Below are 27,995 nucleotides of genomic sequence, written 5' to 3'. Positions count from 1 at the left end.
AAGTAAATACAAACAACCTTTAAGGTTCAGTGAATGCACAGAAATACAATTTAAAGCTGGAGTGTGGGACTTTTGTCTCCCCCCTCTGGCAGTGGGAGTTACTACACAAACACTGTCAACGCACGCTCATGATGTCCGCAAGTGAGCTCACCGCATGTCCCCCGCCCACAGGAGCGCTCTCTTCCCATACAAATGGTGATCTGTGTTCATCCCCGCCTTAGATTCCTACCTCGAAATGCTAAATTTACTTTTTTTTTATCTGGAGCATACAATCTAAAATTTTTGAATTTTTTTTTTTTTTTATGCTTTTTACAAATATCCGCCATAGCTTCTGCTGTACTTCTAGCTGATGCTTTGTGGCTATGGTCCCTTCCTCTTCTTTCACTCTTTTGCTCTGGCTGGTTGATGTAAAACAACACTTTAGTGAACCAGTTCAGGAAAGTCGCCGCAGACACTAGATAAAGCTTTCTCTGGCAGCGATAACCAGCATTGTCTCTGTCAACTCAGGCTTGAAAGTAATGGAGGCTCATTTATTTGCAAAAGTCCCACACACTAGCTTTAAAAGAGCAGAATTTTGACATGTCAAAGTAGGAAAAGCACCAGTGTGAATAATAACAATAAATGTGATATTGTGGTTGCTGACTCACTGTCACACTGCCATGGTTTTTTGGAGCCGTCGCTAATGTTATTGTTATAACACTGGGTTTTTTCCTGCTATGAGAAGTCAAAATGTCTGTGGAAAATGCCTGTTTTGCTGCAAATAAAAAAGGCTGGAGCTAACTGTACAGTTCTCCTTGCGTGTATTTTTCTGACATCATCATATTTTTTTCCTTTTTATGCAAGGATATTATTTTTATGATCTTATTTGAGAGCTTCAGCGAGTCAGAAACTGTTGCTACAATGAACAGTGTGTGATATCAGGTCGTACGAATTAATCTGACCTGACTGGAATCATCGGCATATCTGCTTCCTACAGTTAGAGCTCATTTCAGCACAAGTTAGGAAGGCTAGCTCTATTAATATTTTAAGTAGAACAAAGTAGAATTAAAAAAATATATAAATTTGTCTATGTTGACTTTACTGACAACAATTTGATTTTCTCTGTTATTATATCCAACTTAAATGTTCCTGATAAAATGTATGTTGCGTTTTGCCTGTATATGTTAATATGTTCCTTTAGGGCTGATGATTATTTCTATCATCAGTTAATCTCCAGATTATTCTCTCTATTCTCCATCAACTGCTAAATATCAGAAAATAGTAGAAAAATGTTTGGAACGATTTTCTAAAGCCCAAGTTCAAATGAATTTTTTTGTCTGGCCAATAGTCCAATACCCAAAAATATGGATTAACGTTCACATAAGACAAAGAAAAACTCATCACCACTGAGAAGTTGGAATGAGAGAATTAATGAATGTTTGAAATCCTAACTTTAAAAATGATTTAAATGATTGTCGCATTATCAGAATATTTGGCGATTAATTGTCCGTTGGTTGGCTCATCTCTACCCTGCAGTCCTTATCTATTAAATCAGTCAATAAATTAATGAGTGAATCAGTAATAGAGTCAATCAAGGTCCAGAGCTTTGAAGTGAACGGTGTATGTCCTGTAATGAAGTCTGTATCTACATGCAGCAGAAGTAGTGTGCGATGGATTGTTCAAAACGAGTCTGTTCATAACTGGCTGATTGCTATGCCTCCAGTATTGGTGCTTTAAGCTTTCTACATAAAACAACTTTACACTAGACTCTGCGTTTCCTTTGGTCCTGAGCAATACACCTGCCATGACATATTTGCATCCCCTAGCTAAATTATATATGTTATTGTTAACAGCTAGTAATTTTCAGGAATGTAAGCATTCATTCCAAACGTTACAGCACTGATGTTGGAAATGTTTGAGTTTGCTACTCTCTAACATGCACAGTCTCTCTTTCTTCATCTGTCCTTGAATGCACTGAAATGAAAGACGGAGAGCGAACTGTACCCAGCGTGCCATTCAGTGTTGTAAAAGGTAATAGGGGTCCCACTCTCTCTCAGTACAGTACAAAATGTGTACATAATGCACTAAAATAGTGGTGCAGGAATGACAATTTTTTGTAGGTCAACCTGGAAGTTAAAATCGCCCAGGTTCCCTTCTCAAAAAGCCAATGGTATTTTTCCATTAGGTTTTAGCGAAGTGCAGAAAATCAGCCCTGTGGCAAACAAAAGTTTTATACTTAAGTTTTATACACGTCATGTTCAGCAAGATGATCTTTACAAATGAACACCACTTTAATGATTTTTGAAATGCAAATACAGTGGCCAGAGATAAAAAGCTAATGTTAGGTTATAAACCAACTACAACATGGTTGCATGACCACAACGAGTCTATAAAGGTCGTTTTCAGCGTGATGACGTTTTGTGGTCTCATTTAGCCACTTGTTAGTACTTGCCTTTTTTTAGGACACTTATTGACTTTCACGAGTGGGGTATTTACAGACATCTTTTTTATCATAAAACACAGACCTTATTTCAGGCAACAGAAAACCCACTCAAAGAAAACATTGACTTTCAGACAAGGGAACCGGAAGAGCAAACTTTCACTCATTTCCGAGTTTTATATATGACAATATGACCTGTTATCGAGGAAGTCGAAGGAGAGACAAAAAGAGGCTACTTCCAGTTCAGTTAGATAAGAGGTACTTACAGGAGCTCCCTGAGCACCACGTGCTCCTTTAGGTCCAGACACACCAGTGGGTCCCTGAAAAAGAACAACAATTAATGTTGATATTACACTACAGCGACTTTAAAGCATCGTAAAGATGCAGAAATGTGATCTAAGACGTATAGATCAGCTTCCAGGACTTTTATTTATGAAATTAAGAATAAAAGTACCCACCACAGGTCCAGGAGCTCCAGATGGTCCCTGAGGTCCAGGGGCACCAGCTTCTCCCTTCTGTCCAGACTCACCAAGCTCTCCCTTAGCACCAGGCTGACCATCTGCACCCTGGAGATTTTAAACACAGCAGTAATGTTATTATATGAAAAACATTTTATCATATCAGTTACTTCACATCTGTGGTGACTTTACTTACAGGAGGTCCAGCAAAACCAGCAGGCCCAGGAGGACCGACCTCACCACGGTCACCCTGCAGGAGGACAGAAGAGACAGTTAGGGTGAGATATTGATGATGTCTTTTTTTTTTTTTTTTTACTTTTAAACTATGTTTATGGTTTTGGTTCATTTAGAAAAACAGATTTGAACACATTATGTTGTATTAGATGCGTTTTTCACTATGCAATTCTATCTGCCACTGAAAATAAAGGCTTGTTTAAAGGCCCAAATGAAGTGCGTCAACCATTGTGCAACCAAAACAGGAAGAGGAGAGTGCTTTTGTTCTCCAATCAGTAGCTAGGGATGGGTAATATGATGGTTTATATCATGTAATGGTAGAAATGTGGCTACCGTAAGAGATTTGGCTAAACCATTTCTGCTGTGTTAGCTGAGTTTGTTACTGTGTTAGCAGATCAGGGTTGGACTCTCGACGAGAGCTCATTATTCTTGTGAATTCAGTTGCCTCGCAGGCTAACTTGATGTGGGCAGATGTTGAGGAGTGAAGTTGTTGATACAGAAAAATGTAACTCTTGAAGTCAGTGTTCTCGGGGACCTTAAAGCTTCCATTGTGAAAGAATTTTATTTTTGTGTCTGCAGTTTTTATTGGTATGGAAGTTCTAAATACAGAAGAAGATAATTAATTTGCATGAAGAATGGTTAAATGATGGCCATTTCTCAATGTAGTTTGCAGAACAATCACCGTACCATGATATCATACCATATAAATCAGGATAGAGAAGTTTCACTGACTATCACCAGTAGTGGAAATGGTCAATAGTGGAATAGCTAAAGTTGCTGTGAATTCTGGTAGTTTCTCGGCTCAGAGGAAAACAGAAAGCGGTCTGGTTGTCTTTTTTGCGACAGTGGCACCAACAAAATTGGAAACTCTTAAGATGTCAAAAGTTGAAAAGTTGTCTGCTTCCACTTTAAACATAAATGCTAATTACAGAGGGAGAAATTAAATGATAAAATAGGTCTTTTTATAATCCTCAACTTCATCAGTCTTAGTAAGGAAGTCAGTTCTTCTGTTCCTAATTCAAAACTATAAATGGAAACATCTTTAAGAGGGAGTCAGATTCTCTGATCAGTCCAACTTGAGTTTATTTACTTGCAAAGTCTCTATGTATCTACTGTATAAATTAATCTTAGTGATTCCTCCTATTGTGTTGTGTAATATCAGGGTAAAGGATACCACCCAATTTGAGACTTGATTAGAGAAGACCAATCACACGATGCTCTTGACACCAGTTTCTACAGGGAACCTTTAGGAGCAAGTTTTTTTTGTTTAAATTGAGAAGAGTCCTCAATATTTCATTCCCAGCTTAATATTACTTTTTTGGAATCAACTTTTTGTCTTTGTTTTAGATATTTAAAATCCCTAAATTGGCGGTAAGCTTATACAGCTGTCTCTAATTTTAATAAGTCTTTTACTAGCCCTTTTGGGTTTTTTTTCATCCCACTTGTGCATTTTCTTATGTTAAGGTATGTTTTGCATTTGTTTTATTTTGTCATATGCACACATAAAGAGTGCAGCAACAGTTCCTGCACACTGTGTGCACATAACACAAAAAGAGGTACTTACAGGAGCACCACGAGAACCAGGAGCACCAGTAACACCAGTGGGTCCAGTCTCACCCTGGAAAGGAAAAAATAAGTCAGTCAAACCAGCCAAAATAATTCAGCCCAACTGATAACACTTTCATTTAATAATCCAGAGGGCAATGCTGGTATTCTTACCTTGGCGCCATTGGGTCCAGCTGGGCCAGGAGGACCAATGGGACCAGTCAGACCCTGAGAACAGAAACGTTCAGGTGTCACTAAATGTTTTAGGTTACTTTACTTGATGACTGTTAAAAAAAAGAGACAAAGGATTTATTTTGTACTCACTCTACTACCGTCCTTTCCAGGAGCTCCCTCAAGTCCTTTGGCTCCGTTGTCACCCTGCGGAAGAAAACTGCGTGTTAATCATACGTGAAACTACAACATTACATTTGCTCTTTTATACTCTACGTACCATTTAAGTAAAAACAAAGAAACAAAAAACATTATGGTAGAACTCCATATGGACAATATCTGACTAAATCTGTTACTCACTCTGTCTCCCTTGGGTCCTGGGATACCACCAACTCCTCTCTCTCCGGGCATACCCTGCAGGCCGGGGGGTCCCTGGGATCCAGGAGCGCCAGCTGGTCCAATGGCTCCCTGAATTACAAATAGGAGATAACTTGTCAGTAAAATTAGTGGATGTCTCCAAGATTTCTGTTAACTAATTGAGGTTGAGTCTGGACTTTGGTGTGGATGCCTGACTTGAGAGCTGGTTCAGGTCAGGTTTGGGCTACTTGACACGGTGCTTCATGCTTTCCTTCCTAGTTAAGATCCACTTTATTGCTATGTTGTCTTTCGCTTTGTTGTCAAAATGACAAAAGGAAACGTGCATGTTTCAGAGCACGGATTTCTTTACATTAACTGCATGTTAATAGTACAAAACAGAATCAGGGCAGGTTTGGTTACTACTCTCTTGTACTCAAGTCACACAGAAATATGCAGCTTGAGCCACGCGCTAGTGTGGATATGCTCGTACTTACACGTTATCGTATAAATGTTGTAAAAACCCTTAAATATATTCTAATAAAGTTTTATCATTCATCTAAAATATGCCATCATTTCTTAGAAAATGAGGACTTGACTAAGGCTGCACATTAATGTTCAACACTGAGAAATGAAAAGAGCAGAGGGTCTTCAATTCTTCAATATATATTCATTTTTAAGAATAGTTTGACTTTTTGGGAAATATGTTTCTGTGTTTCCTTGTTGAGAATAAGATGAGAAGGTTGACATCACTCTTATGTCTGTGCCTTGCTCTGTCGAAATATTAAAAAAAAAAAAACTTCCTGAAGTCTTGTTGTCACTGTCAGGTTGCCAGGCAACCAGCAAAAATTCAGCCAGTTTGTGCACTGTCTCTTAAAGGGATCTGCAGCCAGCCAGCTGAAATCCTGAGTGGCTAAAGAAATATTAATAATCATCCCGTTTGCTCTTTTCAAAGAAATGATCCTGGAGCAAAATTGAGGTGTAATTCAAACTTTTTGAACTTATTTTCTCTCGAAAGATTAAGTCTTGATGCAGAAAAGTCAATAATCTGAAATTTAAAACCCAATTCTCAACATTATATCACCTGTTACAATTCTGTAAGACTTGCCTGTATGTTTCTTACAGCTGAAGCAACAGGATGTCGAAACTTAATGGACATAAAACACGTGCTTCAAGTTTAAGTTCCAAGTTGAGAAACGTTTTATAATTGTAGCGTAAGGTGCAGAGAAACCCCCACCCCCTACAAGAAGTCCAGTATGATAAAACAGGCTTTATGCATCTATTGATATGTTTTTGTGGAATCACAAACAAAAAGTGGTGCACTGACCTTGGGTCCATCACTTCCAGGTGTCCCAGGAAGTCCACGAGGTCCCTGCAGACCCTGAGCTCCAGCACCACCCCTCTCACCAGGGAAACCACGTTCACCCTGTTAGGAGACAAAGACACTGAATCAAAAGGAGAACAAGAAATGCAAAAAAAAAACCGCTCAGGTATGTGATGTGAGGATTGTTTCTTGGGTTCCAAAAAAGTTGTGATCTTCATATATGAGACCAACAATGTGGATGATGGGTGGGGTTAGGTATGAACTATGGCGATGTGTATATTTACTGAAAATGAAACTCACTCTGGGTCCAACAGCACCAGGAGCTCCGCCCTCTCCAGGAACACCCTGCAGAGAGGAAAGACACGTTTTACTCCTGTTTTATGAAGTGATTACACACATTTGAACTTCTGTTGAGCTTTCATTGTTAGTGCCAATATGAAAAGCTTAGACGATTAATCTTACGGCTTAATATAACTTCAACTCAAAATATTGCAATGTAATCAAAGTCATTTGTGTGGATTCAAAAGCAATTCAGCAGTAAGGAACGAGGCTTTAACAGAGCTGCACTGTAGAGGGGTATTAATGACCTGCGCAGAAGAAAATGTATTTTCATCTTTGAGTATTTTTTAATGATTATCTTGAAAACACTGTGCAGAAATCAAATGCAAAGATATCTTAACTGACTCCTACATCTGTTTTTTTTTCAGGAGTGGCTTGTATACTTGGTTAGTTGTATACAAGCTGTAGGATACTTTTAGTTTATGTCCAGGAACAACAACGATAGATGTACATATGAAACAAATTTAGAGTAACAGGCTCATTGGCTAGTTTCACTCACCTGGTCTCCAGGTTTTCCAGCCTCTCCTGGGGCACCAGATGGTCCAGGCAGACCCTGTCCAACAGCAAAGGGATTAATTATTTGATGTTTTTAAATAAAGACAGTCATTACCTACAGGTCTGCTGTTTCCCTGACAGGTTGGGTAGAAATGGATTACATGTAATCAGGATTACCAAATCAGATAACAAAAAATAATTAACTACAATCTGACCAAATTACATTTTTAAAATGTTTATATCTGATAACATTTTTTATTACATCTTTAAAATATGGTGATTTTATAACTAAACACCTCTAACATGAGTGGTGTAAGCAAAATGCATTTTATTTGCACTGAAAAAAATTGAGATGTTTAAAGAGAAAACATATTTGTGGAACTAATGTATTTGTGGCTGCATCATCAAGTGCAGTACTTAAATGTTTGATTTTTGAAGTAATTCAAAAGTATTTAGATTAGACTACTTTTTTTCTCCGTAATCTGTTGGATTATGTAACTAATCGCTAAAATGGCCACATAATTTATATTTAGTCACTCAGACTACATTTCACATATAACCTCACAAAAAAGCAAGAAAGTACATTGAAATTAATTTTAAAAAGAGTAAAAATAAAATGAATTCGATCCCTTTAATAAACAGATTGACAGTACCAGTACATTTATACACTGAAATATACACGTGATAGGAAAAATGTAATTACAGTTAAATATGGCCCCACTCCTCAGACGAGCAAATTTTTTCCTATTTCATTTTATGTTGTGCTACTTTGTAACAGGTATTTTTTCAGTTTGGCTTTGCAATGTATATTTTAAGAAACTTAGATTTGGCTAGGTTCTTGATTCAGCTTTAAATGTTAGTCTTAAGAACATGTGCATTTGTCCTTCTAGTAAAAACATGAAAGGACTTAAAGACTTTTATTTTGCCACTTTAAAGACATTTGCACCCTGAATTGGTGAATAGAAAAAAGACACAAATTGGTGAATAAAAGTTCACCAGAATGCAGGAACTTTAAGTGACTGGTGCTCAACATTTCCTGCCTAAGGACCCCCAAACCCCCTGTTTCATGTGTCCCCCCAAGGTTGAAATGAAACGAACGCCCTGACTAAAAGAATAACTGTATTATTGTCTGGCAGACAGTTTTAATCCATTTGAATTTTAATGTGATATTGAGTGGCTGTAGCCAATTTTGGATATAAGTCCACAAACTTTCAACATACAGACAACAAAAAACAAAATGCAACTGGTTTTCCTCTTAATCATCACAAAATATGAATCATACTAATATGATACAGATTTTTTGTTTTGTTTTCCAGACTGTTGTATCTGGGATTTGATGTTAACTCACCTGGAAGCCAGAGGGTCCAGGCTGTCCTTGCTCTCCTCTCTCTCCAGCGGGTCCCTATGATCAGCACAAACACAGGTAATGATCAGTCAGGGGAACAAAGAGCAGGTAAAAAACTGTCAGCTGAGCGTGTAAGCAATGTCTCTCAACATGTAATTACACTGAAATACTCACAGCGGGGCCAGGAGGTCCAGAAGAACCAGTCTCACCATCTTTTCCAGGCAGACCCTGTTCAGAGCGGAGGATTTAAATTACTGAAACTGATCTGGAGACGGAAAATGATGCATCCACTTTTGAGTAAAATATTTATGCACAAAATGTACTCACTCTCAGACCAGGACGTCCCACAAGACCCTTCTCTCCTGGCTTTCCAGCTTCACCCTGTTGAGGAGAAATCGCAGTTAATGATCTACATTAAGTCTCTTCAATGCTTCAAGGTAAAAAACAAACAGCTGTAGTACTGGTGGTGATAGTTGGCTGCTGTATTATTGATTTGTCTATACTCCTTAAAAAACTCACGTTGGCTCCCTTTGGTCCAGGGAATCCCATCACTCCAGGCTGTCCGCGGGCTCCCTGAGGACCAGGTGGACCGGGGCGACCATCCTCACCAGCGGCACCCTGTCAAAGGCACAAGGTGAGAAGTCAGTACTGAATCAACCCAGAGATAACAGATAAAATTATGGAAACTTGTATGTGTTCACTGTGCATGCTCACATACATTAAGATTATTATACTAGTTGTCCACTGAGCACGTCCTACGACAAGTTTACTAAAATATGCAAAGGAACTGACTCTCTGATGTACTGTGCCGCCTAGATGATGTTTTTCGTATCAACTCATTGCTGCTGTAACTGATGTTCATGCATCGGATCCTTTTATAAAAAAGTGCACATCTATGTTATATTTATATTTATTGATTTATGTATTTATCATGGACGTACAGTATCTGTATAAGTAAAAGGTGTATGTACATTATTATTATTTGTTTATTTTTATAATTATTTTTTCATCATCATCTAATTTAATTTAATCCTTTACCTTTTTCTTTTCCTTTCTAAATTTTATTGTTTGATGATTTGCCTAATTTCAGTGCGCTTTGCTTCTGGGTACACACTTCGTCCCAGCGTAGATAGGGAGGGATAGGTTTGCGCGTGTGGATGCAAAACTCCTTAAATAAAGTTATATAAAAAAAGATTATTAAACTGGTGTGCACAAGAATGGGCATCAATATCAGGCTTTCATCTTAGAGCATGTGGTGAATTAAAGGTTGTCTTTGATATTTCTTGAGTTTGTGAGCACCTGGGAGGTAGTTTTTTTTAAAATCATATTTCAGGTGTTTATTATATGTTTATTTAAAATATATGCTGCTAGAAAGACACTTTTCTGTGTCATCTGCTTAATGTTTGAATTTCAAGTCTTTAACCACGGCAGTAAATGTGTAAACCACATTCTCATTTTTTGTTGATTTTGCTGCTTTGTAAATATGAATCAATCAGTGCCACTAGGATTTCACAGGCTTTTTTTGGGATTATTTCAGTCCAGAATTCCTGATTTTATGGCAGATTTTCTTAAACATTGCAAGATGAGTTGCAGTGTTTTTAGGTCTTTGCAATAAATTTCTGGAGCAAGTGAAAATTGTTGAAATAGTTGTGATTTTTGTATAATTCATTAAAAATTGAAGGCAACTTGTTAAGTAAGTTTGTTATATATACTACACTCATGTTACCACTAACCCGTCGTGTTTAATCTAACTACCCTTGATTCTCACAGCACAAAACTACAACAGGTCAAAATTGCAGAAAAGGTTGCACAGATTTCGTGGGGATTGGTTTAATTTGTTGTGACTGCGACAGCCCAATATCCTTCAAGGATTGATAAACTGATAAACTGCTCCTATTGCTGTTTTTCATTTTTCTTCTTTAAACACTGCAACCTTTTAGAAGCATGACAGGAGGTGACATCAAAGGACTTATTTTGTACTCACAGCAGGTCCAACTTTGCCTTGAGGACCAGCATCTCCAGGACGACCAGTAAGACCCTGTGAAAGGCACACAACATCATCAGCATAACGTCAATCGCATCAAACCGAACACCACCTGGTTTGAGACGTGTGAGCAACACTGTGTGACTGTTCTGACTCACTCTGGCTCCGGGGAGGCCGGACTCTCCTGTGCGTCCAGGGTCTCCTTGAGCACCTTTGGGCCCAGCAGCACCAGGAGCACCACGCTCACCAGGAACTCCCTGAAGAAGATAAGACATCAGCCAGTTAAATATCAGTTTGGTCGAAAAATGTGTTCATTTTATGACCATAACAGCATCTTTCTTATGCTGCAGACTGAGTCAGCATGTTGATGGTGTCAGTGCACTGAAACCAGGACTAACCTTAGCTCCAGCAAGACCGTCCTGACCTGGGAAACCACGGTTACCAGGAGCTCCCTGGAAAGAATCACAGAGGTACATTTTGTTTGTAGTTTGTAGTTGTCACTTTTTACCAATTTTACTGTACATCCTGATGACTTACTCTCTCTCCTGGAGGTCCGAGTGGTCCAGCAGCTCCAGGCTCTCCTCTGGCTCCTCTCTTTCCCTCTTCACCAGCAGGGCCAGGAGCACCTTGGGGACCAGCTGGGCCCTGGAAACATTAAGATATGTAAGTAAATGTCTTTTGTAGCTTAATTCAAAAAGATGCTTCACTTTTGTTACGGCATCAAAAATCACCAAAATCAAACTGAGCAACTCACAAGCTCTCCCTTGGGTCCAGCTTCACCTTTGAACCCGGGAAGACCAGGGTCTCCCTAAACAAAGCATGAGAGAAGACAGCCACAACAATAGTTAATCATAACAGGAACAAATGTTGAGGTTTCACAGAGTTTTTGTTTATTCCCAAGTGACTCACAGACTGTCCCTTTGGCCCCAGAGGTCCTGTAGCTCCCTGTGGTCCAGGTGGGCCGCGGGGACCGGGGAATCCAGGAGCACCAGCAATACCAGCAGCACCCTTCAAGGAAGAACCAACCAAATATTAGAATAAAGTAAAACAGTAAACATCATAAATTGTAAAGAAACACAGGGTAATGGAGGACTCTAAAACCATGAGTACAGAGAGAACTTACAGCAGATCCTTTAGCTCCAGGAATACCATCAGTACCAGGGTTCCCCTACACCGAGAGACAAGAAGAAGCACTACATCACACTGCTGACAATACATTCATAAATGACAAACACAGAGTAAGAATGGCACTGCTGTATGACTGACAAATGTCCCCCATATTATAAAAAAACTAATACTGCAACTTAGAAAAATTAAACTGAAACTAGACATTTGTAAACAATAAAAACTAAACAGAAACTGAAAAAAACCCTCTGAAAACTAACTGAAACTAAACTATCAGAAAAGAAGATACATAAAAAGTAAAAAAGAGAAAATAAAAAACAAACCATAATAAATCTCTAGTAAAATCAATAGAAATAAACGAACCGATGCTCCGGCAGGTCCAGGAGATCCTGGGGTACCACCCTCTCCACGGGGTCCCTGTGGTCCCTCAGCTCCACGGGCTCCAGTTGGACCAGCTTCTCCCTGAAAGGACACAAAGAATACAACATTAACAGGTAAAAAAATAATAATTTATCTGGCAATCCAACATGTGTATCCATATATAGCACAGTTAAAGATATTGGTGCGTTTTGCTCCTGTTCTCATATGTCTCATATAAGTAAGTCAACTCAATATGACTCTCAATACGTATTTTCTTGAGAAGGTTGTTAAGTCATCTGTAGAACTGAAGCTGATCATTTGTGTATGAAAAAAAGCAATTCATGAGTAATACAGTTGAACCTGAAGATGCAGTTAACCCCAAATAGTTCAAGTGAAACTCTCCAGGCTTTTATTGCTTTATCTTAAGTCTGCGTTTTTTATGAGTGATGTGCACAAACCTTGGCTCCTGGAGATCCTGGGAAACCGGGAGCTCCAGCAGGACCAACAGGCCCCTGTAGACAGAACACAAAGCAGGTTAGCATCCCCCTACCCAAAAACAATGGATAGAGATAGCAGAGGAAATTACATTATGGAAACAACGGACACTTTGTTTGAGATTTCAAGAAGCACAGATGGAATCAAATTGGCAGAAATCGACATTATAGAGGACCACAAAACAGTAGGGAATTTTTTCATTGTTGATTAATGTTTCAATCATTTTTTTGAGTCATCAACTAGTTGTTTACTCTATAAAATGTCAGAAAATGGTGAAAAATGTCAATTGTTAATTTTGCAGACCCCAAGCTAATGTCTTGTTTTGTCCACAAGCAAAAGATATTCACTTGACTTTGATTTGAAACCAGAAAATATTCACATTTAAGAAGCTGCAATAAGAGAACTCTTGACTTTCTCTTTAATAGATTACTCAAACCAATTAACCAATGTTTTAGGTTTCATATGTTTCAAAATGTTTAAATCATTGATAAAAACTAACGCAAAAAAAATCTGTGGGTTCATGGGTTATCATCAAAGGCAATAATATTATAAAACATTATGAACAAATTAAATACAACTACCAACGTTTACGTAATGAGCTATAACTTAGAATTAGCTATGCTCACTTGCATGCCTTGCACATTTTCTTTTTGAATTTTTACAAAAACACGTCTGACAGCCTCAATTTTTTAAAATAATTGACCAATCAATTTTTTTTAATTATTATTATTATCCCTATGTTCTGTATTTTTTGTCATTATTGTCTGCATAATAAAAAAAATCAAACAATATTTCATGCAAGGAAAAAAGAACATAAAAAAAGTCATTACAAAAGAAAAAAATCACTTTGTGGCAAAGTGGGAACTATGATACTCACAGGTGGACCAGCAGGACCTGGCAAACCATCATTTCCACGGGCACCCTGAAGAGCACAGACAGGACAGTCAGTTGCGTACATCGTAATGAAGAGACCATGAAATTTTGTTTTTTAAAAATTATTTCAAACATTATACAGAAAACTAGAAACATATTGACACTCAGTGGACTGAGTTTGTTACTCACTGCAGCTCCAGCGGCTCCAGAACGTCCTCTCTCACCAGGCAGACCACGTGGGCCCTACAACATAAGACACAAGTCAGTTTATCTTTATTATTATGGAACATACTGCTTGAATGTATAAAGCTTTCAAAATATGGTAGACCAGATAAAGCACTGGAGACTCACCATGGGTCCAGGAGCGCCGTTCTCTCCAGAAGCACCAGCCTCACCCTGATGGAAACAGAGATCCGAAAAATTAGAAAAAGTGATTTAAAAAATGAAAACAATTGCTTAACAGCTGAAATGTGGTTATTTTATAATAAAAAGATGCATGTGGTGGTCTTACCTTGGCTCCTGCAGCACCATTTTCTCCCTTAGCTCCATCCAGACCAGGATGACCCTACAGAGAAACACAACAGGACTCATGAGGACCTCACACATCCGTCAGTGCTCAGGTGTGACACATGAGCACGAGCCGCGTGTTTCATGAGCCAGTGGATTCACTCACTCTGTGTCCTTTGATTCCAGGAAGTCCAGGAGTTCCAGGGAATCCACGAGCTCCCTGAAGTACAAAAACACAAAATATTAACACACTAAAACTATTGCTTAACTAATCTCTACTGTCTTCTCTCGACTTTGACGTGTGGTGTAGTCCTGGAGTCAGTCACCTGAGGCCCTGCAGGTCCACGCTCACCAGATTTTCCAGGTTTGCCACCTTCACCCTAAAAACAAACAGAAAGTGGAAAAATTATTTTTTTTAAAATGAGCTGTAGCTGCACTTTACTGCAAAGATGTGCATGATGCAGTCAGTGTTTTGTCATCATAGTATTGTTAGGAGACACACACTGCCCCCTGGTGGTACGTGTGCTGTAGAGTGTAGGGAGCTCATAAAAAGTTGTTGAAATGTTTGATTGAAACATCACCATGAAACAATACTGAAGTAAAGTGAAATAAATGCATTGTTGTTTGGGACTTAAGACATCAAGGACAACATTTTTAATTGTTTCACTCTGTTCATTAAGATTGTGGTTTGCTTTTTATGCTCATGCTGTGGGTTTAAAACAACGCCTCTACACTTACATCACTTCCGGGTTTTCCAGAAGGTCCAGGAGGTCCGCGAGGTCCCATTGCTCCCTGATATAAAAACAAAGGTATTTAATTAGTGACAGCTGCACCAAAGACAATTAGAGAAACTTTTGTGCTTCAAAATGCTAACACTTACTAACACATACAGTACAGCCGTTTAACTAAAATTGTAACTAATGTGCAAAATTTGATAATAATATTTACTTTGTGAGAGATGGAGTTAAATATGCTTATGATACTGTTTATAACCAAAATTTGTTTCTATGGAAGTTGGTGCTGTTGATAAACTGTAAACATTAGAGCATTATGAAGTCGGTCTGTCGGGCACACAGGTGCATTCTGGGATGTTCATACTTACAGCTGGACCAGGCTCTCCAGCCTCTCCAGGGGAACCTTGGAAACCTTGTGGTCCCTATGGGTGCAAATAACAGAGCGTATTTATCACATTGGGGTTTAATAGGTCATATCAGCAATTCTTGTCAATATGTTTCCACTTTAACTTTAATGATCAATCACATAATGATGTCATGCTGTCACGTATGTACTTACAGGAGCTCCAGATGGTCCAGGGGGACCACGAGGACCCATAGGACCCTGAAAGAGAAACACAGAGTAAGTTAACCTGCAATCATTAATACCACAAAGTGCGACTAATTGATCGAATAGGTAGCTTGGACTTTTTATTTTAGATCACAGCTATTGAGATTGATGGAAAAATGTAAACCGAACTACATTTTGGCTCCAAATATTTTTGAAAAACTTGTCTCTAGTATTTAAAGTTGCTATCCCAGGGCAATACCTTTCCTATAAAATCTTTGCAAAACCTAAGGATTGCTAGATTATAACATAAATTTTAAATGTTGCTTTTGAAGCATATTATAATGTGCTTTATACTTCAGTATAACACTTTAAAGAAGAGTCAAGTTCTGCTCCAAATCAGTGTTAACAACCAGGAAGAGTCTATTGAAAATCAGCCAAAGTCTCTGCGTTAGAGCGAAGCTACTGAGCCACAGGGTGGCAGCATTTCAACCATCTCATGAACATTTACAGCTGATTTCCTTCTCGTCCTCAGCAGTAACCCTGAGTCAGGATGATGTTGTGTCATTTTGAGAGATGAACTGTGTACGCACCAAACACAAACACATACACTCCTCCTGTACACAACACCACTCACCATTGGTCCCTGCATCACACCCATCTGAGCGCCTCCAGCCTTCTCATCAAAACCTCCAGCCATCTGAGCAGCAAAGTTCTGTGAAAAAACACAAAACAGACAGTCAGATTATGTAGTTTATCCTGCCTGAGCTAAGTGGGCCATCACACACTGCAGCAAGTTAACAACTTTAACTGAATTTATGAGTGTAATGCTGCTTCAGTTGGACAGAAAGAAAAGATTACTGCTCACTGTTAATGTAAAGCACCATTTTTATGCTTAATGCTTCAGTCCAATAATACTGCAGTCCATTCAGGACAGTAGCTCTGTGGTGTGTGTTTCGCTCTTTCTTCTTTGAATAAGAGTTTTATGATTGTATGGACTCATTTAGGCTGTTTCCATGTTTGAGTTAAGTCAAATCTAGCCAACATGAAGCATCAAAGCGCAAATAAATCTATATCAATCGGTATAATCCATCCTGTATTGAGCAAACAATGGATGTAGTGATGGTGGTAAGAATGCTTGTGATTTATGTCAATAATTACCATAAATTCATTTCTATATGTTTCTACCTTTGTTTTAAATGTTTGGCCAAATGTCTTCATCAGTGGTTGATATGAGAGTAAAACTGTAGTGTTGGTTTTACACTGTCCCTATTAACCTATATAATCTACCTACTATTATTAGGTATGATATATATACTAATATTAATTACTTTTCATTATGCAGACATACATTTACTACAGTCCTGTTTACATCCAGTTTATCCATGTGCAAATACTATTACACACATTTATATTACTTTATTTTATATATTGATATTATTATATATTTATGTTTTTATTTTTAGCCCTATACTATACTATACTTATGTCTTAGATTCCCATTTTACCTGTGTGATTGTATTTTGTTAATACATATTTCTTAACATAACTCAAGGGAGGTCCAAGATGTGCCTATGATAATAAAGAGCTTGAAACATAAATTTGTGTAAGAAAGAGTGTTTTAGCTAAATTGTTTTTTTGTTTTTTTTTAATGCCAGGTGTTACAGAAGTGCTTTAAGACTCACCCCTCCGAGTCCAGGTGGGCCAGGTGGGCCAGGGGGTCCGGGGTTTCCGGGGGTGCCGGGCTCACCGTCTCTTCCACGAGGTCCTGGATTTCCCTAGGGAAAAAGAGACAGGGTGATTTTCTCCAAGATTTCAGGTCAGAAATGATAACTGCTCTCGCTGTTTGCTTTATCAGTTCCTGAAAACCTTTACAGAAGAAGTCTCGCATCTGTTGCAGATGGTTAGATTTGGATGTTTTTACGCTGGAGCAGGTAAAAGTCTCAAACTATAGCTTAAGTCTGTTCAGTTATTATAGCGATGCTGCTGTTATTTGGCCCAATGTTTGGCGGCCTAATGCGGAAATCACACATTAATACCAGACAATTTCCTCTGAATGCTCTACTGAGCAGATTTGTTGAGTGTTATTTTTTTTTGAACACAGTGTGTTGTCTCTCACCTTATCACCCTTGGCGCCAGCTTCTCCACGTGCTCCCTGCTCACCTGGGGGGCCCTGCAAAAACAAAGATAATTGTCTCAGTAAAATTCCCACGATAGCTAAAACTCCTTTTGAAAACAAGAATCACAAATGTCCTTCAAAAAGCATCCTCATCAAACAACGCTTGGATAAATGTAGAATGAACACAATAAACATATTTTTTAAAATCTCAGTAAAATGAGTAAAAATGTACAATATTTACCATAGGGCCTGGTGGTCCTTGTGGTCCTACAACCTGCACAAAGGTGAAAAGAAAGCTTTTATCAGTGACTTATAATTACAAGGTCAGTCTTTGACGTTTTGTCCACTTGCACCAGTTTCTGAGCATTCCAACTTTGTAGGAGGTGGACGTCGCGATAACAACACAATCTGACGAGGATTTCGTTTGACAGGGACAAGTTTTGGTATAAACATCACCTCACTTTAACCTCTGGTTTGGCTGACTTTGTTCACCTGACATGTGCACTTGCAGCATAGTTGCTGAGAGGATCTAAGAGGATTTGATCGGGTTCATTATGTCCGAGGAATGCAGTTTTTTTTTTCTTGTGTGATAAAGAGTTCATTGAGGGATTGTCGGACAATGTAGTTATCCTCTTATGAGCGAGAAATTGCTCCTGTAATGATCCAAAATGTTAAAAACTCAATCATTTGAAAAAAAATAAAGGAATTTAAAAAGTGAATCTTTTTCGGTGTTTGAGTTAAACTCTTAAAAATCAACAAAGCAGGATCTTGAAGAATATGTGTATTGTGCAGGTGATTATTTTGGGCATGAATGGGTACAGTGTTGGACGTTTAATCATCCAGTGCAAATAACAGCAGCAGAGGGGAAAAGCAGGTTTGTTTGGTCATTTATTCTCTGTGCAGAATTAACACTAAAGCCAATCATGAGTTTGTGTATAAAGCAGTTCAGTGGAAGAAGTTTGTACAGTAATGAAACTTGACTTTGAACTACAGAGGATTCATACTTACATCTGCAATATCTCCTGGTTCACCTTTCTGGCCCTGATTGATAAAAGAAAGAGGTGATATCAGTGGCCTGAAACACTTGGCTAAGAAACAAACTACTTGAAGTTACAGATTTTACAAAAAAAAGTTATTATTTTTAAAGCTGCACTTGTTGAATGAATGGAAATCAGTATTTTCCCACAACCCATTGCCTCACCTTTGCACCAATTGTCTCTGTTGTTGCAGATGGATGAATGAAGGAGGAAGAAAAAGAACAAAACATTAACAACAAACATTTCACAAGTAAGTAAAACAGTTTTGACTGATTCTAATTCTAGTTTGTGATTCTTAGAAAAAGGAGACCTGCAAGGGACTCTAGTGATGCTAAAGTGATCAAATATCATTCGCCAAACCCAAAGGCAAAGACCCCATCCAGGTTTTATTAATGGTGAAATTTAATTCCAAGAGGGACACAGCAGAAGCAAGCATGGACTAGGAGATGAGCATTAAATATTTAGATTGAATCGTTAAAGCAAAAATATGAAAGTAAGTAAAAAGAAAGCAAGCTGTAGCAGCCTAGCTTAGCTTATTAAATAAAGCATGGCAGCCAGTGCCTGTAAGCTTTCTCCAAAGTTTTACATTATGTATATTTATACAAAATTTATGGTAAAGAATTTATGTTTAAGTGATCTTAAACTTAATCTCATGGCCTGGGCCGTCCACGAGTGAGCAGGAACTCAGGTGTCCGCTAAAGTTGTGATTTTGATAAAAAATACTCTTTAAATATAAAATCACACCTGTTAATGTTGTCTCTTTAGCTTAGTATATAATTAGTTGTATAAATCAGTCAAATAATTCTCAAATACCACCTGGTCTCTTAGGCAACCACGATGATACAGTGGCTAGCCTTGACATGAGGCCTCATACATAAAAGGACAGGAAAACTTGAAGGAAAACAACTTAATTTTGCAGAAGACTTACAAATTGGTCAAATAAATCATTAAGTTGAGTATGAATGAAGGCTTCATCTTGAGTTAAAATAAGCAGAAGCGTTTCTACTGGTTTGGGTGAGAACCAGATAACACATCTGAGGATCCGTCCAGTTCCTCATGGAACAGACTTTCACTGGGAACGAGAGGATCCTGATGATGCTGCTTATCTGCTCTCCATCCAAACCGAGCACGTAGAGGGCCACTTTGGAACAGGGAACATCATTACCGATTAATTCCAAATCATAAAACTTAAATGTTTCAGAGCAGCCAAAACTATTAAAATCTAATCAAGAGACTGTAATCAGTGGCGGCTGCAGGATATTTGGATCCTGAGGCAGTTCCCCATTCAAAAGCGTCAGCCAGGGTGAGATAAGCTAAAAGAGTAATTTATTTATGGGTATGTGAATAAATAAATTACAACCAATGGGGGCACTGGCATCAGCAGGGCAGATGGGACAGCACTCTCCAGATGGGATGAGAGGGTTGGCGCATTCTTTGATCTCCTCGCAGATTATCTCATCACACAGAACCGCTCCGCTGTCGCACACACAGATACGACACGGCTCGGGCTTCCACACATCCTTATCATTATACTGCTGGCCGTCCTGGATGCAGCCACCTGCCTCCTCTGCGGTGGCCAGCAGGGGGCGCGTGGCAGGTGGAAAGAGGGGGAAGACAGAGAGGATGGTTTAGGAGAGAATTAGAGAAAGGTATTGGAGATACAGTGTTGAGGGAAAAGCAGATGTTAAAAAAAATTGTTTAAGAGAAGGAAGTGGGAGTATGAGGATGAAAGGGGGTCAAAGGGCACAGCAAGGAAGTAGGAGGAGTAACAGCAGTATGGATGGTGATGGAGGAGGAGTGGTTAGTGGATGAAGGAGGAAGGAAAAAGATAAAAGTTAACCTGTGTCAAAAAAAGCTTCATAAAGTAGTACAAAGTACACAAAAAGTGACATTCAAACAGTGACGTTCTTTTTTCTTTGATGCCGATAAACAGGTGTTGGTTTGACCTAAAAATGCACTTGTGCAAATCAATAGCTCTGGAGTGCAAATCTTAACAATAACTCATCAAGCTTGCAAGAAAATGCTCCATGTTGTCATATGGAGAATTTTTACAGCAGCATAAAATGTAATGTCAACAAGAGCCACAGTTAACAGTCGTGTCTGAAGCTCTGTTTGAGGTATTTCACGTCGCTGGCTGAGTATATTTAACCTGCAGGCCTGCTCTCCTGCTCGTATGAATGAACCTCTCTTACAGGGATACTGTGCCCAATTGACAAGCTGCTGCCTTAAGTAAACACGGGCTCCTTCTAAATTTCTCCATCTGGATCCCATAGCTGTGTAAAGCGCCAGTGCAAACACTTTGGGGGATTAAGAATGGGTGATTTGTTTAATGTATACAGCTGAGGGCTGGGCCTTCAACTGCTGTTTGTTTTTGAAGCATATTTGTGAAAGTGATACTTAGCACATACATGTTAGAAAGTGGTTCAGGAGGAACATTTCAAATTGTTGCTTTCTACTGCGCCAACTCTTCTTTCTGGTAAAAAGTTATGGGTTAATTCAGTACTAAAAGCTGAGTAAGGAAAGTGGAATCAGTGAGGTCCATCTGCCTATAAATACAACCATACGTCCATCATGTGTTGACTCCCTGCTGTGAACCTTGTCCTCTCCTACCCGCTACCCTTTGAGCCTGCTAGCCAGGGGTCAAGCACTGTCTGACCCCGTCACTTCACATCATGAAAACCCCCAGATCGGCTCCACTCAACCCTGTGGGTGACAGTCACAGTTTTTCAACAGGTTTTAACGTTTAATTTGTCATAGCTTGCTTAAGATTACTTATTATTTAGAACATGTGCATTTGTTGCCCCCCAAAAACTTGAAATTAGCAGAAGACCCTTACTTTCTAAAGACATTTACACCATCAATTCCTGCAGAAATGCACAAATTGGTGGATAAAAAAAATCACCAGAATGAAGGAAATTAAGTGTGTGACACTCAAAATTTTCTGGTGGATGATCCCAAACCCACATTTCATATGCTTCCCTCACCCACCAGTTTTGAAACAAAACATTTCTACATTTCTGCCACATAATGGTAGAAAAATGTCATTCAAAGGGCATCTGAGGCCTCAGTAAGCCCGATTAAGTAGATTTTCAGCTTAAAACTAACACTTAGTATGAGCAAACACAGCCGCAGAGGCTGAGCAGCAGAACCCAGGTGAGGACAAATGGACACTTGTTCACCTGGTCCTCCATCCCACACAGATGTGCCTTGACAGCCTCACCTCTCCTACAGAGAGAAATGGAGTGGCTCACAGACAGTTGATTAGTCTGCTCAACATGCACTCACACCATAAGAAACAATACCAGCTACATAACTGTAAATAGCATGTAATGTAACTGGCCATAGCAAAAAAAAAAAAAAATGCTGCATTTTGCAGCAATTTGACATCACACCACTGGCAAAAGGTTTAATTTCCTACTATTCTTCAGAAACAGCAGGTAGAGAAGTTTTGGGAAGACAAGTAGAAGTTGGTGATATCATCAAAACACAATCTACTTTTTTGCAAGTAAAAAGAAAAAAAGTAAAGAAAAACAGTGCAACTTACGGTCATCCTCTTCCTGACATCTGACCACGGATAGTAAAACAACTTGGGATGCTACAAGTAGCAGAACAGTCCTTGAGTCCACAAAGCTGAACATGTCTAAATATTAGACATGCAGTAGCTCGGGTGAGAATTGAAGGGATGGACGAGACCAGGCTTTTCGGTCAGTGGTGTGTTGAGTGTGTGTTCCCAGAGACTTATGCCACCATACAGTCAAACCCTCCAAAAATCTAAGTGGAATCCAACGCGGGGCCCCAGCTGGCACTCTGCACCCACCGCGTCAGGGCGAGCACCGCGGTTTTATGTCCACTGTGCCTTGTATGGATCTTCGTATATTCCAAAATACCAGTCCTTCCCCCAGACCCCCTGTCAGGCTGAAACCTGAACCTCATCTCCCTCCCCTCAGTCCAGCAGCATCTACTCTCCCAGGACTTTTTTTTTTTTTTTTTAACTCAAGCCCTCCTTCCTCCCTTGACCTGCTTGGCCCGGCCTGGTCAAGAGATGCACCTTCACTTTCACATTAGAAAGGGAGCTACAAGCAGCAGAGCACAGGTCAAACTCTGACACCACCACATGTCATCGTGTCAGCGAATAACGAAATCTCAAAGTTCACTGAAAACATTTAGAAGAACTTTCAGATGAATTTCAGGGCAAATTCTCTGGATATGTAATTTAATAAAAAAAATATAGCTGTCTAAGTACACATTACTACTGAGGTACATCTGTAAAGTTAATTTATTTAAAAATATATATCTCTATTTAGGAATTACTACTGAGGTTCATCTGTAAAGTTAATTTAATGAAAAATATATCTCTCTAATTATACATTTCCTCTGAGGTAAATCCTAAACATACATGATACAGTTCTGTTCGATCTTGACCATCCGGAAACTGATACTAGACCAGTTATTGTTCTGTCTTCATCGAAAAAAAAACTATGTTGTAGGTCACAACACTTATAGCACCCAAAAATCTAATAAATTCTAGAAAATGTAATAAAATGTGCCCTTTATTTGATTGAAATATTTAATATAAAACAATAATGTAATAACTTAATCAGTTATTTAATAAAAATTTCTGACTGAAATTGTAACATTTTTGCCTTATATAAACATACATTATATATTATTAGGAAGTTATTACACAACACAGGGTGATTAACTTTGTCTTATCAGGAAATAAATCACCAGCGGTGTTAAAAGTCCTCAGAAAAAAAAGTATTTTAGTTTTAAAAAGAGTAAAATCAGTGTTTCTCATAGTTTTTTGGTCTGGTCCATTTTTTTTAAACAAGAAATGTCATGTTTTACCTGACTGGCAAATACAGTTAGAAATCTATTTTTAATTCTTATTATTATTTTTTTTACATAAGAGGTCTTAAATACTTAAGCAAGCACAAAAACATAAATGCTATCTACACTAATGAGGTGCCATGTGCAGTTAAAGTCACGGTTATGGGAACTCAACACTGGGTCAGCGGGGTTGTTTGTCTAAAGTCCGCAGATTAATCCTTAATCCAAAAGGCTAGACCGAAACAACCTTAAAGTGTTGAGCTGACCAATCAACAGTGCAGTTATGTCATGATCACATGGCTGTCAAACTTTCTGAGATCCTTGTCTGTTTGGACAAAGACCATTGACGAGAGGTTGTGAGATCCACTTAAAAGAACAACCAAACTGTGGCTCACAAAGAGGGACATTTCCTCTGAGATGGAAGTAACGTTTTCTGCATCCAGCAATTACATGTTATATTCTTATCACTACTGGAGCTGGACGATGGAGAAAATTTAATATAAGACAATATTTTTGACCACATATCTCGATACTGATATAACAGTAGTATCAAAGGTTTGACTGTTGTTGCTTTCAAAGAATCTTTTGATAAATAATCATCAGTAATGTGGATATATTGTCTGAGTGGGTAAAGTAATAGAGCAGCTAGAACAGTTTGGTAAGATCAGAAAATCTCATTACTTTACTGTAATGCAGCTTTTAAAACCAGGAGAAGACAACACCTAAAATATTACGATATCCAAAATGTAAGACGTACAGCCCATTCCCATTCCCAGGGCGTCAAATACTGCGGCTTTGTCACGTTCCTCAGCGTGCGATATTGACACTAAAGACACCCTTTAGCATCTTTATTGTCAATTATTATTTCAGTTATTTTAATTGTAAACCCATGTACAACAGTACGTGACGCTTAGAGTAACTGACGCAGTATAAAGAGCGAGAAAATCAGAGTCGGTGAATGGATCAAACAAAACTGGACTTTCATCCCAGAGAACCCGTTCTCTTTCCTCTTTCTACGTAAAATTGTGTTATTTATGCACCATTATCATGCACTGATGTCACTCGTTATGTGCTTATTTTCACCGAAAACATTATCTTTTTCTAAAACCTAACCAAAAAGTTTTGTTACTTAAACCTAACCACTATGATTTCATGACATTAACCAAATATTACATTGTGATTCAGCTGTTTGTCATATAGATACACGAAAGTATTCACTGTGAATCACTATGAGACGCCAAGGGCCGTGACAAAGCTTTGGTAAATGACAACTTGGCTCAAATTACAATATCACAATATTATCTATATATTACCCAGCCCTAGTCTGTACACCACTCGCTGATATACAGTTAAATTTCTCAGCAGCTCCCTGACAGGGTTTTATTTGCTTTCATAGAAACATTTCTGACAAAATAGCACATATATGCCAGAATTATCTATTGTGAAGGCGAGCCAGACGGGTGATGAAACGTCTGTGTGATCTTTATCATGTACCTCTCTCTAGATAGCCCAGGTGAGTGGGCTTGAAAGGGGGTCTTTGTCATGAGGAGAGGCACAGTAATTCCAGGGTCACGACCTTTTAGAGAGCCCCCCTCACTCCACATACTGGAAGGGAAGATTTAAAGCCACCATCTTAGCTCTCGCTTAGCTTTTCGGTATTTTCGAATTACTCAAAGATGGAAAACTGCAGCATGTTTTTATTCCACCTTCTTGCTTTCTTCATCTTCTGACTATAAAGAGTTATCAACACACAGCACAGTTCAGTATCCTGGTTTATTAGGATCGTCTAAGGTTTTAGTAATCTCAGGTTTACCAGGACACCACAACCAGTGATGACACTGATGAGTCCAGCAACAAAAACATGTCAGGAATTTAAACAGCCAGTTACCCAGCTGAATAAATAATCTGTGGCCGTTAGACAATAGAAGGAGTATACAGTGAGCCAACACTGATCTTAGTTTGCTGTGTCAGGTCAAGTCTTTGCTGCTGTGTCACGTTAGGCAGTGGTGGATGAAGCATTGCAAAGCCATACTTGAGTAAAAGTGCAGATATCTTACAAGAAAATGACTTCAGTAGACGGCACCTATTAGAACATTACTTTAGTAAAAGTCTTAAAGTATCATATTTTTACTGTATTTCATATTAAAAGTAATTTTATGTTATCAAATGTATAGTATTAGAAATAAAAGTACAAATAAATGCTGTTAATAAAAAAGCATCGCACCTGCCCTTACATTAACCTATGATCGAAATCAAGTTAGGAGCACTGATTTGTCAAACCTTCGGATTTTATTTTGTAGTAACAAAGTAACAAAAATGCTTAGGACATGGAAAACTGGAGTAAAATGCTTCTTTTCCACCACAAAGATATGTAATAGAAGTTTAGAAGTATACATTTTATTAGGAACTGTTGTGGAAAAAATGAAATTTGCCAGAAATATAAAAACTTAAGTAAAGCACAGATACTCCCAAAACATACTTAAATATTGTAAAAAAAAAGCATTAATACTTCATAACATTACACCACTGACATTAGGAAAGATGAAGTTCAGCTAGAAGAGGCTTTAACTTGGGAAATGACTGAGAACCTGTTATATTACAGCGAGGCTAAAGCAGCTTCTCTTGGAAAAAAGGCTTCAGTACGCTGAAATAGTAAAAATAGCGAGAGGAACCAAACCACAACTGAAATCATAGATATATGGAGAAGTAAATGCAGACTGCAAAGATCAGTTCAGGGTCCCTGTGGATCCTTTAAAAGTCATAAAAGGCATCAGATTTATTAATCTAAAAAAAGGGCCTTCATTTATTTTAAACTGACTTAAGTCAATCTTTCAAAAGTCTTAAAAATGCTCAGATAGAAAGCAGGATTGTATGATTTTTTTCCTGACGCTACATAAAATCTCAAAATATTATTAAAATCTCTTTTTTTGTTAAATTATTTAATACATTACTTTTCATAAAACTTGTCATGATTTCAATCCAAGCAGCAGAATCTCATATGCATTTCAAGAAACACAAAACCACCCAGAAAACTTGTCAGAAATGCCAGATATTTCCCACTTCCGTTAGTAAAGCAAATAGATACTTCATGATAATATGCCCATTGTCTTCCACTCTAAAAAGGGTTGTTTTTTCAACATTTGACGTACAAAAAAGTCAAGCTTTATGTTACAATAAACATTTGGCCAAAATAAAATTACCCTTCCATTTTGGTTCACAAAAAATTGGTTTTGAACTTAATTCCAAGTGGCATTAAAAAAAGTCGTAAAAAGTCTTCAATCTACCCTTCAGCTGCATCACCCCGGATCAGCTGATGACGCCTCGTCAGTAGAGGGAAAACATAAATCAACATGAATCTAGAGATGCTTAAAAAATTACTGCCACCAATTATAGCATCCTACAAGTGCAGAGGATGTATGATCTGAAAACGAGAGCTGAGCGCTGTGACACAATCATTCAACATTCATCTGCCGCTCTTTAAAACATGTTGCAGTGATGTCTCTGAATACTGCAGAACTGCAGATTTGATCAGTGTACAGGAGGAATACTGAGCTCAGTTCAGCTCTACACATCCTTTTTCTCCGGTGCTCCGACTGTATGCTGCCTTCTGCCGTCTCTCGGCACACACAATAGGCCTCTGTGTGCACGGGCCGCGGAATGCTGCGAGATGGCAGGGCAGTGGGATAGCTGCATGGTGAGGATGGGGGTTGGTGGGTGAGGAAGGGTGTGGAGGCGAGGAGGATGAAGGAGGTGGAGGGGGGTTGGTTTGAGGGAAGGGGAAGAGATGGCAGTGACGGAAGGAGGGTGGTGATGGGGGGGCTGACCTTTCTCAACTGTACGGGCGCACAGAGGCTCCAGGGGTCTAGAGGGTGTCTAGGTTTCGGCACAGTGACCGCAGCGGAGGGGTGGCTGTGGTCCTCTGTGTACACACGAATGGGTGACGGGAAGGTAGCTGGCCCCCACCTGGGAGAGAGGAGAGCACAGACGGGCCCTGAGAGCTGAGGGACTCTCACAATGTATCCAGCCCCTCATGCAAAACTGACTAATTGTTCAGGTTGTAATTTACCAAAAGGCCTCATCAGAGGACAGTAAGACGCCAGTCGCAGCACGCTCAAGAGTCTGATCACTGTCTGATCACTACTAAAACAGAGCTATTTTTGAGCAATGGAACCATTTTGATGAAAAACAAAACAAAAAAATAATAGGAATAAAAAGACAAAATGAAAATATTAAAATACTGTGATTTAATTATTAAATAGTAACACCAGCACCCTCGTGAGGCTGTAATGGTCATTACACACCTGAAAATGAAATCACATTTTAGATTTATTTAAAAAAATGCAACTTTGCTACTCTTGTTTTGCTGCTGGGGCAGAAAATGTAACATTTGTCGAGAGGAAACGCCATGTTATTACCTCAATCAGAAGAGTTTATGCTTTGTACATTTTGACTCAACTTGTTTGCCTCAGCTTCGCCTTCAAAACTTGGCTCCATTTTCAGCTCAACTCCTGAAGGAAATATCTGTCTCTTTAGCTGCTAAATGCTCCACTATATTCAGCAGGTAGCCTGCCTGCAAGGCACTGAGCAGGTTGAATACAGTAAGTTTTTAGAGCTTTTTCGCTGAAAACAGCTGCCTGCTGCTATGAGAGCAGTCAGAGTGAACCAAAACAGTAGTTTAGCTGTGCGGCCTAGTTGCGGCC

At 38.8% G+C, this 27,995-nt stretch overlaps 1 protein-coding gene across 1 annotated transcript in view; it reads right to left on the bottom strand.

Moving 5' to 3' along the window:
• The window catches only part of col2a1a (collagen, type II, alpha 1a), a 28,800-nt gene extending 6,697 nt beyond the window's left edge, over window positions 1-22,103 (bottom strand). Inside the window, exons 1-40 of the mRNA XM_042491526.1 lie at window positions 22,010-22,103; window positions 19,826-20,032; window positions 18,630-18,646; window positions 18,437-18,469; window positions 17,670-17,702; window positions 17,429-17,482; window positions 16,995-17,087; window positions 15,947-16,024; window positions 15,322-15,366; window positions 15,131-15,184; window positions 14,767-14,820; window positions 14,355-14,408; window positions 14,195-14,248; window positions 14,033-14,086; window positions 13,873-13,917; window positions 13,711-13,764; window positions 13,526-13,570; window positions 12,612-12,665; window positions 12,157-12,255; window positions 11,792-11,836; window positions 11,578-11,676; window positions 11,423-11,476; window positions 11,206-11,313; window positions 11,067-11,120; window positions 10,827-10,925; window positions 10,669-10,722; window positions 9,204-9,302; window positions 9,012-9,065; window positions 8,859-8,912; window positions 8,688-8,741; window positions 7,344-7,397; window positions 6,806-6,850; window positions 6,509-6,607; window positions 5,188-5,295; window positions 4,981-5,034; window positions 4,831-4,884; window positions 4,676-4,729; window positions 3,074-3,127; window positions 2,878-2,985; window positions 2,686-2,739 (exon numbers count right to left, since the gene is read on the bottom strand). Of these exons, the coding sequence (XP_042347460.1) occupies window positions 2,686-2,739; window positions 2,878-2,985; window positions 3,074-3,127; window positions 4,676-4,729; window positions 4,831-4,884; window positions 4,981-5,034; window positions 5,188-5,295; window positions 6,509-6,607; window positions 6,806-6,850; window positions 7,344-7,397; window positions 8,688-8,741; window positions 8,859-8,912; window positions 9,012-9,065; window positions 9,204-9,302; window positions 10,669-10,722; window positions 10,827-10,925; window positions 11,067-11,120; window positions 11,206-11,313; window positions 11,423-11,476; window positions 11,578-11,676; window positions 11,792-11,836; window positions 12,157-12,255; window positions 12,612-12,665; window positions 13,526-13,570; window positions 13,711-13,764; window positions 13,873-13,917; window positions 14,033-14,086; window positions 14,195-14,248; window positions 14,355-14,408; window positions 14,767-14,820; window positions 15,131-15,184; window positions 15,322-15,366; window positions 15,947-16,024; window positions 16,995-17,087; window positions 17,429-17,482; window positions 17,670-17,702; window positions 18,437-18,469; window positions 18,630-18,646; window positions 19,826-20,032; window positions 22,010-22,103 (2,679 nt within the window). The remainder of the gene's footprint in view (window positions 1-2,685; window positions 2,740-2,877; window positions 2,986-3,073; window positions 3,128-4,675; window positions 4,730-4,830; window positions 4,885-4,980; window positions 5,035-5,187; window positions 5,296-6,508; window positions 6,608-6,805; window positions 6,851-7,343; window positions 7,398-8,687; window positions 8,742-8,858; window positions 8,913-9,011; window positions 9,066-9,203; window positions 9,303-10,668; window positions 10,723-10,826; window positions 10,926-11,066; window positions 11,121-11,205; window positions 11,314-11,422; window positions 11,477-11,577; window positions 11,677-11,791; window positions 11,837-12,156; window positions 12,256-12,611; window positions 12,666-13,525; window positions 13,571-13,710; window positions 13,765-13,872; window positions 13,918-14,032; window positions 14,087-14,194; window positions 14,249-14,354; window positions 14,409-14,766; window positions 14,821-15,130; window positions 15,185-15,321; window positions 15,367-15,946; window positions 16,025-16,994; window positions 17,088-17,428; window positions 17,483-17,669; window positions 17,703-18,436; window positions 18,470-18,629; window positions 18,647-19,825; window positions 20,033-22,009) is intronic.
• Between the last annotated feature and the right edge of the window lie 5,892 nt (window positions 22,104-27,995).

This window comes from Plectropomus leopardus, chromosome 8, assembly GCF_008729295.1.
Source record: "Plectropomus leopardus isolate mb chromosome 8, YSFRI_Pleo_2.0, whole genome shotgun sequence".
NCBI classification, from domain to species: domain Eukaryota; kingdom Metazoa; phylum Chordata; class Actinopteri; order Perciformes; family Serranidae; genus Plectropomus; species Plectropomus leopardus.
Note: the sequence above shows the minus strand (reverse complement) of the source record. Positions and strands in the feature narration are given on the sequence as shown.